Genomic DNA, 11,914 nt, shown 5'->3' on the forward strand with positions numbered 1-11,914 from the left:
AGTAGAATCGGAGTATAACGGCTGTTTTAATGCTTTATCCTAATTCTCACTTTGATAACTAAGTGACCTGAACCATTAAACGTTAATGGGTCCAAGGTGCAGTGTGTAGAAGGGAAAATTGAATGTATTACATTTTGTGTTGAGATCATTGTGTGTCGTTGTGATGTCAGTATCTCAGAATGAGCCTTCGATAGCAACACCGGCTCCGCTTGCACATTTCTACACTCGCTGAAGGTCAATTTTCTTCTGTGTGTCCATGAAACTCCCGACACTCACAACCCTTTAGTTCCAGACTCAACACCGACTGTGTGAGAGGCTCAGTTTGTGTTACAGCTGCAGCAACACTCAGACTCTGCTGCTGATAACGTGATCTGTTCTCATATCGGCCTTGTTACCAGCAGAACATCTGTCTGAGGCGCGAACACACACAGATACACACACACACACAAACACACACACACTCATTTCTCTTTCCTCAGGCATTAAAAAGCTCAAGGACAAGAGTTAACGAAGAGAGGAAACATGACGTCCACAGTCGAACCTTCAGTGGTTTTATAATATACATGGATGTTGTTGAATATCAGATATTAACCAGTTACTGTGTGATTTTCACCTGATAAACCAGGTCCTTCTTATTCCTCATGTCCAACAATGATCTGACAATTTATTCTGTGTGGGTGAAGTGTTTCTTCAGTGCAAAAGAACACACAGCGTCCTCTAGTGGTGCAGATGGGGACTAGCACCCTCTGTCACATGGCCTTGCCGCATGTGTGTCAGAGGTCGCACTACTGGCACAAATCCAACCTGACAAAAAGCCTGGACATTATATCACCGATCAATGTTTTTATATAAAGGATAACGGATGAAATGACTGAATGTTATGTGCAAAGAGTCACTCGTAATAATTGATTCATAGAGAATTATCGCCGACGCTGCAGTTCCTCCTCAGCTTCACAGATTTGTCACTGCACTTCGGTAACAGGAATCGATTGAACCTAATAACAAAGGAAAGTTTCTTTTTAAACCCACTGAACCCTACCTGCACCGCAGCAAACAGCAGACACACAAAGGTTAGTGAATAAATACTGGGATATTTAATATTTTCCAACATGTTTTTCCTCGGGAGCTCAAAGACAAAAGAACACAGGTAATAAAACCATCATGACAATAGAAATACGACATTCAACGTATGTTAAAGTTGTTTTTTTGTCTCCTGGAAAGTGCAAATATTCGCTCAAATGTCTACAACAGTAACTTGAAAGATATAATGAGTCCAACGTTGTGTTTTCATCTCATCCCACGAGCCCCCGAGTGGCCAGAGGAATTTGTAATTGCTTCTCGATGTAGTTTAGCAAAGATATCTGTCGGAGAGGATGAGCTGAATGAAGAGCATCTGGTTAAACACACAGTATAAAGCTTGTATTGTTGGTTTAACATTCCTTCCCAGCTTCCATTCTGTTGCCTGAATAAATAACGATATGATAAAAATGAGCGGATGATTCAGCCTCAGTTGAGTTTTCGATGTAAAGTCAGCTTTACTTTACTTCCTGGGGGGGGAAGTAGTGCCGATGCATATTTATACAGCTGCTTTGGTATACCAGGCTTTCCCGCAGTTGAGATACATTCACCTCGCTGCCCATAAATACTGTACAAAAATAAAAATGTGCTGTGACATGAAACCTCCCCTGTGCATCCGTGGGTTTCCACTGTTCCCAGCAGAAAACCAGCGTCCGCTGTCATATCACTGGCATCATATTAAATAAGAATACATAATATATTGGAGTCAGTGTGTGGGATATCTTTCAAGTCCATGTGTCCATATTCAAAGTGGCAAAACAAATCCACACACTTGGCAAAAGGGTCCATGAAGAGCTGGAAATGTTATTTTTTAAATGAAAATAAACTAGAATGAAGCAAAACGTCATTTTCTTCCTCCACCGTGGTGGCGACGCATTCACATCCACCTTCATGAGGTTCAAGGTTCTTTTTTCTTCCTCCACAGCAACCTTGTAATGGCAGTTCTTTCTCCACTAGGAGGAGCTCTCTCCACACAGGCAGAGTCTGCATTCACAGGCTCAGTCGTTGGTGCAGCTCCTTCCTCTTCCTCTTCCTCTTCCTCTTCCTCCTCCTTCTCCACCTCCTCCTCCTCGGCGTCTAGAGCCGACATGTCTGATATTTGGCGTGTGGGGATGTGGTCAGCTCGTAGAAGAGCACGTAGGCGTTGCTGCTGCGGACCTGACTGGAGGACATGGGGCTCACCCTGCAGAGAACACAACACACGGGTCGTTAAAACACTGGAAACACACATGGCTTTGTGTTCTTGGAGAATTTTAATGTTTATAAGATCACACAGCTTTCTATCAGGTTTATAAAGTGATATGATGATGTGAGAGTGGATGGGAGTTGCTACCTGCAGTCGTTGTAGCTGTACCACTCCCCCAGCGCCTGGTTCTTGCAGTACGCTGTGTAGTGGCCTCCCAGAGTATTTCCCGAGTGGTTGGACACTGCGTACAGGTTGTACACGGGACGCTCTGCAGGGACAGACACAACATCAGTCAGTCAGAGCTCATCAAATCTAGCCGACGCTTCGGAAAAAAGTGCAGGACTCGTCCGGGACGCCGGGTACTCACCGCTGCTCTCAGAGGCGAACTCCCGCAGGTCCAGCTCTTTCAGAGGGAAGTTGACGTACGTGGAGAGTTTGCTCGCTCGGACGTTAGAGTCGGAGAAACGCTTCAGGTCTGAGAGGAGCGTTCGGTCAAGGAAACCAAACTGATTCAAATCAACATTGTATTCGACATACTAGACATTTCAAATACAGTAAATGTATTCAGTTAAACCTTTAATGTACTTTATATTGGATTGTACTTCACTTTGTGTGGTTGTTTGTCAGCTCATCAAATATGATGCACTGACAAGTTCAGTATTAGTTAAATCTCTCATTTAAACTTGACTGTGTTTGCTACGTTTCTTTATTACATCCTTTAGACATTACGTGAATAAAGAGCTGCAGGTCTGTGTGTCTGTGTGAATGAAGGCGGAGGCTGAGCTTAAACACAAACAGCAACACATGCAACGACCACCCGCAGGTTTGTGCAGCTGTACGTGTGTGTTTATTTATCCGAACGAGCCAAGAACACAACGCCACCGTTTCAGACGTACGTACGGAAAGCTCTGGAAAGCTGAGTGGAACCTACTTGTGAGAGATGCATGAACAAACTCATAAGATAACCAGATTTGACCAGACTAGACAGACTAGATGGATTGCTCGGTATGTAGGTAGGAAGGTTGGTATGTAGGTAGGTAGGTAGGAAGGTATGTAGGTATGTAAGTTGCTGTAAGTGTCACCAAGGCGTGAGGGAAAGGATACGAAGCACGAGGATCTGAGGGAACTTCTGGATGCAGAATCGTTTGGTGCATTTCCTTCTGGTTTTGCATTTCTTGCACGTCTGAGAGAAAATTAGACAAACACAGGTTGAGTCAGTGAGATGCTGCTGCTGCTGAATAACATCACATGTCACCTCCAGAATAGAATCAGGGAGCGGGCGGGGCCTCTTACCGGCCTCTCGTCTCCATCCAGCACATCTTCTTTAGTAAAGAGTCTCAAACAGTCTTTGAGACTTACTTCGCCTGAGCTCTTCTGTGGAGACACGGAGGATATCGGTGTCAATACAGTGCAGACTTCAGGACTCAATAGACTAGCTACTACTTCTTATAAAGGATTGATGTGTAGAAAACCTTTGGAAAGTGAGTGCAAGAGTGTGAGTGTGCTGACCTGTGCAATAGGTATCGATAAGTCCCAGAACGGATCGAACACAGTGGAACGGAAACCACAGACGGAGCAAGTCAGAGAACTTTTCAACTGTCCGACGAATAAATCTACAGGCGGAGACAAAAGATGGAGGATTAACTTTAATGTTCAATTGTGGTTTGAGATCATTTCACAGCCACATTTACAACAAAAACTCACCCACTACTTTGCTGTCCTCTCGCTCCAGGTACATATTCCACATTCTGTTGCCTTTCTCCTCGTCCCTGTGGACAACGATCATTTTCACATATTAGGAGAAATCCTGAACTCACACGTGCAGCAGAGCTACTGAGCAGCGAAGGTGTCGGGGACTTACGAGAGGTGGTCGAGGTCGTGGGCCGACACCTTGGGGCAGACGGTCACTCTGTTCACTTCGTTATGGAGTCCGTCCAAAAGCATTCGCAGGAACTCCTGAGCGTCCTGTTGACTGCGGAGAGACGGACAGAGAAACCGTTAACGTCAATGTTTCAACAGGCATTTTACTTCTTATATTAGGTATATAAAGTCGATTTAAATGAGAACAAAGCTGAGAGTCGGGACGAGGGAGAAACTTACTTGCAGCCGACAAATTTGGGAGCGACTCTCTGGATCTGGTTCCTGAAATCGGACGGACTGATGGCGTCGTTGTTGACAGACGTCCACAGGCTTTGAGTCAGTTTAGCAAACTCTGAGACAGGAGACGGAGGAAAGAGAACACGGTTATTACAATTCTGAATGAAGTGTGGATTTTCAAAAATAGGGAATTGATCCTCTGGAAACAATGCGATTGGGTCAGACACACATGAGGACGGACAGCAGCACTACAAACATACTGATGCTGTTTCAAGCCTGGGAATATAAAAACTAAACCACATTATAAAACTCCAGAACAAGAAAAACAGGGACTTGTACCGAATATTGGAAAACAAGTGTTTTTTACTACAACACAAAAGCCATGTAGGAGTCCTTTTATGTACTATTATTTAATACAAGATAATGATTTAAGTATTCTGTGATTCAATTCAGTTAGGTGGTTTATCTGCCAATATGTATTTCCATGTTAAATGATGCTGTAGGGCAGATCCGATGAAAATTTAGTCTAGATCCAGGAGATAGTTTAGAGCGTTTCATTGATTTCTCAGAAAATAATAAAAGGATCTTTATGTAAAAAGTCTGGCACGTTTAGGGAACTGATATCGTTGAGTCTGTGAAATTTGGTGCAGCTTGATTGGATTTAAGGGAACTTTTGGGACTCGGCGGATGACGCTTGTTCTCTGTGTCTTTCAGTGATCAGGGTCCAAAGCTGTCACGTCTTCAGCAATGATTTATTGCAGCAGAGCAATTAATTCCTGCAATTGGAGACTAAACGACATATAAACCAATAAAATGTCACCTACTGCAGAGCCATGAAGTGACTCATGTTCCTCGTAGCGATCTGATAACGTGTCTCGCTCGGAGTTTCGTCTTACCTTCCATCAGAGCTGCACTCGACCCGCAGTTGTTGTTGAGGTCTGTGTGATGGACGTTCCTCAGGCAGTAGTCCCTCAGCTCCGGAGTGTTGCTCAGACATTGTAGGATTGAGTTCATGAAACACTGAAAATCACAAACACACAGAGAAGGATTAATCAAATGTAGATGTGGAGTCAGATGATGGCGCGAGTGGGTCAAAGTGCAGCGAGATACAGAGTTTATTACAAAGTGGAGTAAGAGAACTCACCGTGTTGCCCAGGTTCCTCAGTCCCACCAGGCCTTGAGGACTCTTGTTCTGCTCAAAGAAAAAAACAGAAGAGATTCTTGTTTATTCACGCAAATGTCAGGGGATGATGAGTTTAACAGGAACGACCGAGAGGAGTCGAATAACATGAGACACACGGGAGAAAACCACCAGGGACGAACAGGTTGTTGGTCGATAAAGAAAAACTCTGACGGGATCTGGACAACATGAAAGCAGACGACAAACCTGGAGCTCACTGTGCAGATGTGTCTTTCTAGTATCCACACGTTGACAGAACTAAGGAACTTATATTTAGTTTTCCCTCTCATCAGTGTGTTCTCGTGCACATCCCAGCTGAGCAGCTTGCACATGACTGTATGACAGCAAACCGTGCTACATTCCTGAAGTGTGAATCAGCCTCACAGGACTGTGGAGCATTTATTCCACAACATGGTATGACGGTCACACTGTTGCAGCAGCAGCAGCAGCGTGCTGGAGACATGAGCTCCTGTTCCACACGCTCTGATGAGAAATGCCACAGTGTGTTCTGACCTTTCCCTGCACCGATGAACACACACACACACACACACACACACACACACACACACACCACCGTGACGTCCCACAAACATGTGATGCAGGCTGATGGGAAAAGTTTGCCTGAGATTCTCAGAACACAACGTGAAGCGTCAACCAGCAGCTACACATTTTTGTGCTGCAGCCTGGTTGTGTATTAACTTGTGTTTCTACTTTGTACCTCTAAGTTAGTCAGAAAAGACCCTGTGTCCTTCACCCGACCCCCAGAGGGTCTGTCCTATAGCCTTGGTTGCTATGGTGACAGGCAATCGCCTCACGCTCAATGTCCGATTGGCTCCCGGCCCCTCAGGACCCTCAAAGAATAAGTGTTACAGGTAATGGAGCGATGGATAATACAAAACTATTATTTCTTTCAAAAACAAACTAGTATTGTCTAGTTTATCTGTTCTACATCGGGCTGAACGATTTGGCCAAATTTAAATCAGTCTTTATCGATAATTATCATTATTTATCTTAAGTTTAAAGACAGATCTTTTGAGTGAAGGTTTGAAACTCGTCTTTATGCGCAGAGAAAGACTAACACTTAGATCAATTACATATCGACGCAGAGTTATATTGAACTTTTGCTATATTGCTGAAAATAACATGCTCATGATTCAGGAGAGATTTTATTACATAAGGGTTTAATAACTTTAATTATGGGTGGCGGGCTGTGGCTCCTTCAGTCTGCCTGCCTGAGTGTCCTCGGGCAGGAATCTGAACCCTCAAAGATGTGTGATAGAAAGATCCCAGATTATAGAAGCACTGTACGAATGTGTGTGTGTGAAGTGATTTGAGTGTTTGTTACAACTAGAAAAATTCACTTTCACCATTTAAAAGAAGCGAGAGATTGATCTGAACGTCACAAACCAAATAACACACCGGTGAATAACTGCTGTGAACTCATTAATATGTTGTAATCCCTCGTTCACTCTCGGTGTGAGTGCTCATTGACAGGTGACACCCGTCCCTCTGACCTGCAGCTCATCCTGACTGAGGGAACAAAGTGACTGAGTAACGTGGTGACTCAGAGCAGCGCTGTCACGCATCGGCTCCTCCGCTGCTGCCGGCCGAGCAGCTGCAGGTATCAGCGTCAGGGCGCAGGAACACATGAGGGCACAACAGCAGAGATGTGCAAACTGTTAACGCCGCAGCGACGTCAGCGTCCTGTTAATCACTGAATGATGGCATGGTTTGATTTGCTGTTGCCCCGGGGAAACAGGCAGAGGAGGGTTGTCTTCTATTTTCCAGTGAATCATACTTGTGGTTATCTTATCAAATGCATGACATCAGCGTTACGGTGGTCACACCATGGGCTGGACATTAAGGACGGGAATCGGCAGGGACCTCCCGATACGATGCTATCACGATACTTAGGTGGCGATACGATATGTATTGCGATTCTGTGGGTATTGCGATTCGATATTACGATTTCCTGGGATTTCTTTTTTTTTTTAAGTACTGGACCATGGAAAAATGTTGAATCATTCCTTCAAATACAACACAGTCAAATTCACTGAGAGCTTTAACAGTTTTATTTCAAATATTAACATTAACTTAATGACTGCCGGGCAGCCAATAGAGAAAAGAAATAAAAATGTGCCCTATTATTGTATAGCCCCTGTCAACTGCAAACAAACTAACAGATTAAGAAATGTATGCCACCTAGGCTACTTTTAAACAATAAATAAAAGGTAAATTAAATAGAATGAATATAAGTTTACTTAAAATATAAACTTTGAAATAAACAAAAAGTAGGCTATTGTTGTTTGCATGTAGGCGATGCAAAGCTAGTGCTTGGGTATTTTTAGATTCTTGTGCAAAAACAAGAGCTGGTCAACATGCTCTGGGGTGATGTTGCCCCCCCCATATATCCCCCCCCCCGGTATAAACCAATAAATATGTTTTTTTTTTAAATCGATTTGGGAGGCAGCATTGCGATTTAAAATCGTCATTCACAAGAATTGCAAATTGTAACTGATTTGAATCGATTTCCCCCCCCATCCCTACTGGACATACAGACGGCCGACATGATGGAGCCACAAAAGGGAAGCCGAATCATCTTGATCAACCCTCCTCCACGTTAACACGGGATATGGACCAAACTAAAAAGTCAAAGCACACATTGAACAAGTTGTCTCGAAAGTTTCTGTTATCTCAGGTTGTTCTAATCACAAGCGATTTTCAGGGAACGGACGTTTTCCAAAAGTTTTGTTTTTCCGATCTGCAGAAGGCGACAGAGAGAAGAACCTGTTGTTGTCCTGGTCAGGACGCTCGGTGAAGAGGTTCACAGCATCATGATGTTTATCACTTTGTTCCTAAAGCTGAAAATAGAACAGTGGCACTATCAGCTCATAACAGCCGGCTGGGTTGAGATTATTTCCCCTTCTCCTGTGCTCTGTTGTTTGAAGGTGACCATATGGTGCGAGTGCCAATCCGCCGCTGTGCTCCGGTGGACACCGACCAGCAGGGCTTGGCACGCTAAACAAATCAAGGAGGCGATGCGCTGGGCCGCAGAACGTTATGTCCTGAACCAGCTTGACATGCTCGGTTAAAGCCGACGCACTGTGAGGAGAGAAGCAACACTCACTCCTGAGCGTGCGGTGCCAGAGAGGCCACTCCCACAGAAACAGTATAAACAACGTCTGCACTGTTGTAGCAGCGAAGGAAAAGATCCAATAAAACTTTACTCAAACACAAAGACTCCTCTTAAACTGAGAGAATCATAGGATATTAATGTATCTACTGTTGTATGAGAAATTATATATGTATTGCTCAGGGAATTAAATTACAGAATGAATGATGAAGTTAAGGATCTGCAATCATTTTGTGTTTTCATTTAAGTGGTTATATTTTTTAATGCACAAACTCCACATCCTCTGGCTGCAGCTTCTCAAAGCTGAAGATATGTTGCCTTGTGGGAATGTTGCACCACAACGGTGAAAACTGAGGGGGAGAGATAAGGCCAATTATTTTTTATTTGCTCAGTGCTTGACTTTTGCAGGTACTGAGAGAATGAGGAGAAGGATAAAGACAAGAGCTTAGCGCACAAGAGCAGAACGATAAGAGGAAGGATAAGAATGTGACAGAGCTCTGCAGTTTGTGCAGGAGTGAATGTGCAAAGAACTGAAGTAATGTAGAATATGTGAGGATGGTGTTTATATGAAACGTGTTCATGAGAGGAGGGAAGATCAGACTTTCATGATGATTCGATTGATTTGATTAATTGGGAAAATAACAGGACTGTTTAATAAATGATGAAAGTTATCGATACTTTCAGCCTTAAACTGAAATTTTGTCAGAGGATCATCTCTGGGCATCATGAATGTCCCAATCAATCAATCTATCAATCAACCAATCAATCAATTAATCAATCATTCAATCAATATTCATACAGTTTGCCGCAATTGTGCCTCAATGATGAGGATTCTGCAGAGCACAGGTTATCTGTGTAAACCAACATCACCAATACACTCTCAGTTAAGAGAGTGACATGAAGTGCGACCTGTGACCTCTGGCTAACACATTCACACCTCAACCCTGCCTGGACACACACAGACACACACACACACACACACTGATGGCGCTATGTGTAAAAAATATGTACTGTACTGATGATAAGGTGACATGTCAGGACACACATTCCTTATCAGCAGAGCTTAGTCCTGTTACGCAACCAAAGTCACGCTCAAATAGTTTCTCTCTCACACACACACACACACACACCCCACACACACACACAGAATACTTTTGTGTGTGCGCTGTCAGCCTGTTTGTTCGACACTTAACAGCTGATAAGAGCTTAAAGGTCAGATGTGGACTTGAGCAAGTTGCAGACATTTCTCCACACAAAGACATTTTCTGATCAAAAACCCAAACTGTTTGAGTCACTGCTTCCTTATTTAATAGAGTCCATTGGTTTGGCTGCTGCAGTGTCACAGATGTGTCTGTGGAAGTGAATCATTGTAAAATACAACAACTACTAGTTTTATGTAATTATGCAAAGTTAAGAAATAAAAATAGTTTCCTATTTTGAAGCAGAATTTGTGCTTTAAAGGGTTTTTTCTTTCAATAAATGCAAAACCATATTATTCCAGTTAAACCACAAAACTCACGGATCTCAAGATATGTGCTGACGCCCACCATATAACAGATATGTTATAGTGATATGTTCTGTTTATAGTAATCAATGGAACACATATACACAAATAAGAAAACTTGTGCGTATAATTGTTATATGCAGACATGTAACTATGGCAGCTACTACTTGACAAGATGTTATTAATATGATTTAAAGGTTCTATAGATATCGTGACAATATGGTTATAGTGAATAACAGTTTAGTGAAAATCTGATATAATGACTATACAACACTGACATATTTATAATAAATATAACACGTACAAGTGAGTCATGCATAACAGTGCATGGGCAAGTGTGTACTTACAAGTACAAGTACACAAATGTAATTGTTTAGTCAGAGAGGGACATGCAGCCATTATATGATTCTTAGGTAAAAAAGTTGTGTGAATAACAGATATTAAAATGAGGATCTCACTATAATACATGATGATAATGATAATAATGATAATTTATGATAATTCATGATAATAAATGACAATAAACGATGGAGAGAATGAGAGGAGGTGGACCCACCTTGGCCTGGTTGATGATCAGACCCATGAACGTGGACACCAGCGCGGACCGGGACAGGGACGGAGTCTTCCGCCGATGCAGCTCGGGTCTGTCCAGCGGGAGAGAGGCCGGCTCCTCGGGCACCGTGACCGTGTAGGAGTGACGCAGGGACGGCATGTTGTTCAGGGAAGCGCCGCTGACGCAGAGCCGGAGCCGGTAATCAACGAGAGGAGCGACAGATGGTGCGTTCAGGTTCCGGTGCGTTCAAGTCCTGGTGCGTTCAGGTTCCGGTGAGTCTGCAGCTCTGCACGTAAACACAACTGCTGCTGCTGCGTGGGTCTGCGAGGTGAGTGACACTGAGGAGGTGTGTGTGTCTGTTTGATTGTGAGTCTGTGTGCGTGTGTTTTTACTGCGTTGTGTTCACGCCCACCTCCCTCCCATAGAAAAAACCGGTGTTGCATTCAAGTGCTGTTGGAAACATCAACACTATGAAACGGTGACAGAAGGTTAATAAACCCCCAAAGAATTATTATTTGTCAAAGAAAAAGTAAGATTTTCAATCCCAATCAAAACGTCTTCACTTTATCTTCTTTCATGAGCCAATAACAATATAACGATTAAAACAAGTTTAAAAAGGCCAACAGAAAATATGAAGGTCAATAAATTACATGAACACCACAAACTAATAATATTAATGGCCAGATACATTTAAAAACACAGAGGCAATAAAACTCACGTATATATTGAATCAATAGCTACAGCAATAGGTTTAGTTAATAGATGTCAACACTTACTTATTAGAATATGATTTATTAGTTGCTTGATAATATCGGCAGTTATGGATCTTTTACAGATATATCCCTGTCAGTGTCTATGTTCGCAAACATATACAGAATAAGAAGGTAAAAAATATTTAGAATTTTACAAAAAACTAATATGTTGGTGTCCTGTATTCAAGTCTTCAATACACATAAAGTTTAAAAAACAATATAACTGATTTGTCCGAGTTATTCATGACCTTATCTTATTGTTAACTCTCATGCATCAGTGTGTGAGCAGAGTTTTACTGTTGGAGCTACGTGGAGCTTGTTTTAACAACTTTTATGTAATTAACAACATTTGATAAATTTAACCTCTTAGTTCCTCAAACAACGATTAGATAAAAACATCTGGGAGGTTTAACTTTGACACTCAAACACTGG

The 11,914-nt window shown here is 42.6% G+C and overlaps 1 protein-coding gene across 1 annotated transcript; it reads right to left on the bottom strand.

Annotated features, from left to right (window-relative positions):
• Nucleotides 1-1,071: 1,071 nt before the first annotated feature.
• Nucleotides 1,072-11,075, bottom strand: LOC133019493 (ubiquitin carboxyl-terminal hydrolase 2-like). Its single transcript, XM_061085999.1, has 12 exons — nt 10,734-11,075; nt 5,505-5,552; nt 5,257-5,380; nt 4,364-4,475; nt 4,125-4,235; nt 3,968-4,032; nt 3,773-3,876; nt 3,557-3,637; nt 3,368-3,446; nt 2,631-2,738; nt 2,411-2,531; nt 1,072-2,260 (listed from the first exon to the last, which is right to left on the bottom strand). Exons 1-12 carry the CDS (start codon nt 10,887-10,889, stop codon nt 2,155-2,157), a joined length of 1,215 nt encoding a protein of 404 aa, XP_060941982.1. The 5' UTR covers nt 10,890-11,075; the 3' UTR covers nt 1,072-2,154.
• Nucleotides 11,076-11,914: the final 839 nt, after the last annotated feature.

This window comes from Limanda limanda, chromosome 14 (genome assembly GCF_963576545.1).
Source record: "Limanda limanda chromosome 14, fLimLim1.1, whole genome shotgun sequence".
Taxonomy (NCBI): Eukaryota; Metazoa; Chordata; class Actinopteri; order Pleuronectiformes; family Pleuronectidae; genus Limanda; species Limanda limanda.

Bases quoted from the DNA above. Each gene is read 5' to 3' on its own strand.
- LOC133019493 (XM_061085999.1), bottom strand. From the start codon at position 10,889: ATGCCGTCCCTGCGTCACTCCTACACGGTCACGGTGCCCGAGGAGCCG. The intron at 3,877-3,967 runs GTGAGTTTTTGT...CTCCGCCTGTAG, and splicing joins AGAGGACAGCAAAGTAGTGG to ATTTATTCGTCGGACAGTTG. The intron at 3,638-3,772 runs GTCAGCACACTC...GTGTCTCCACAG, and splicing joins TATCGATACCTATTGCACAG to AAGAGCTCAGGCGAAGTAAG.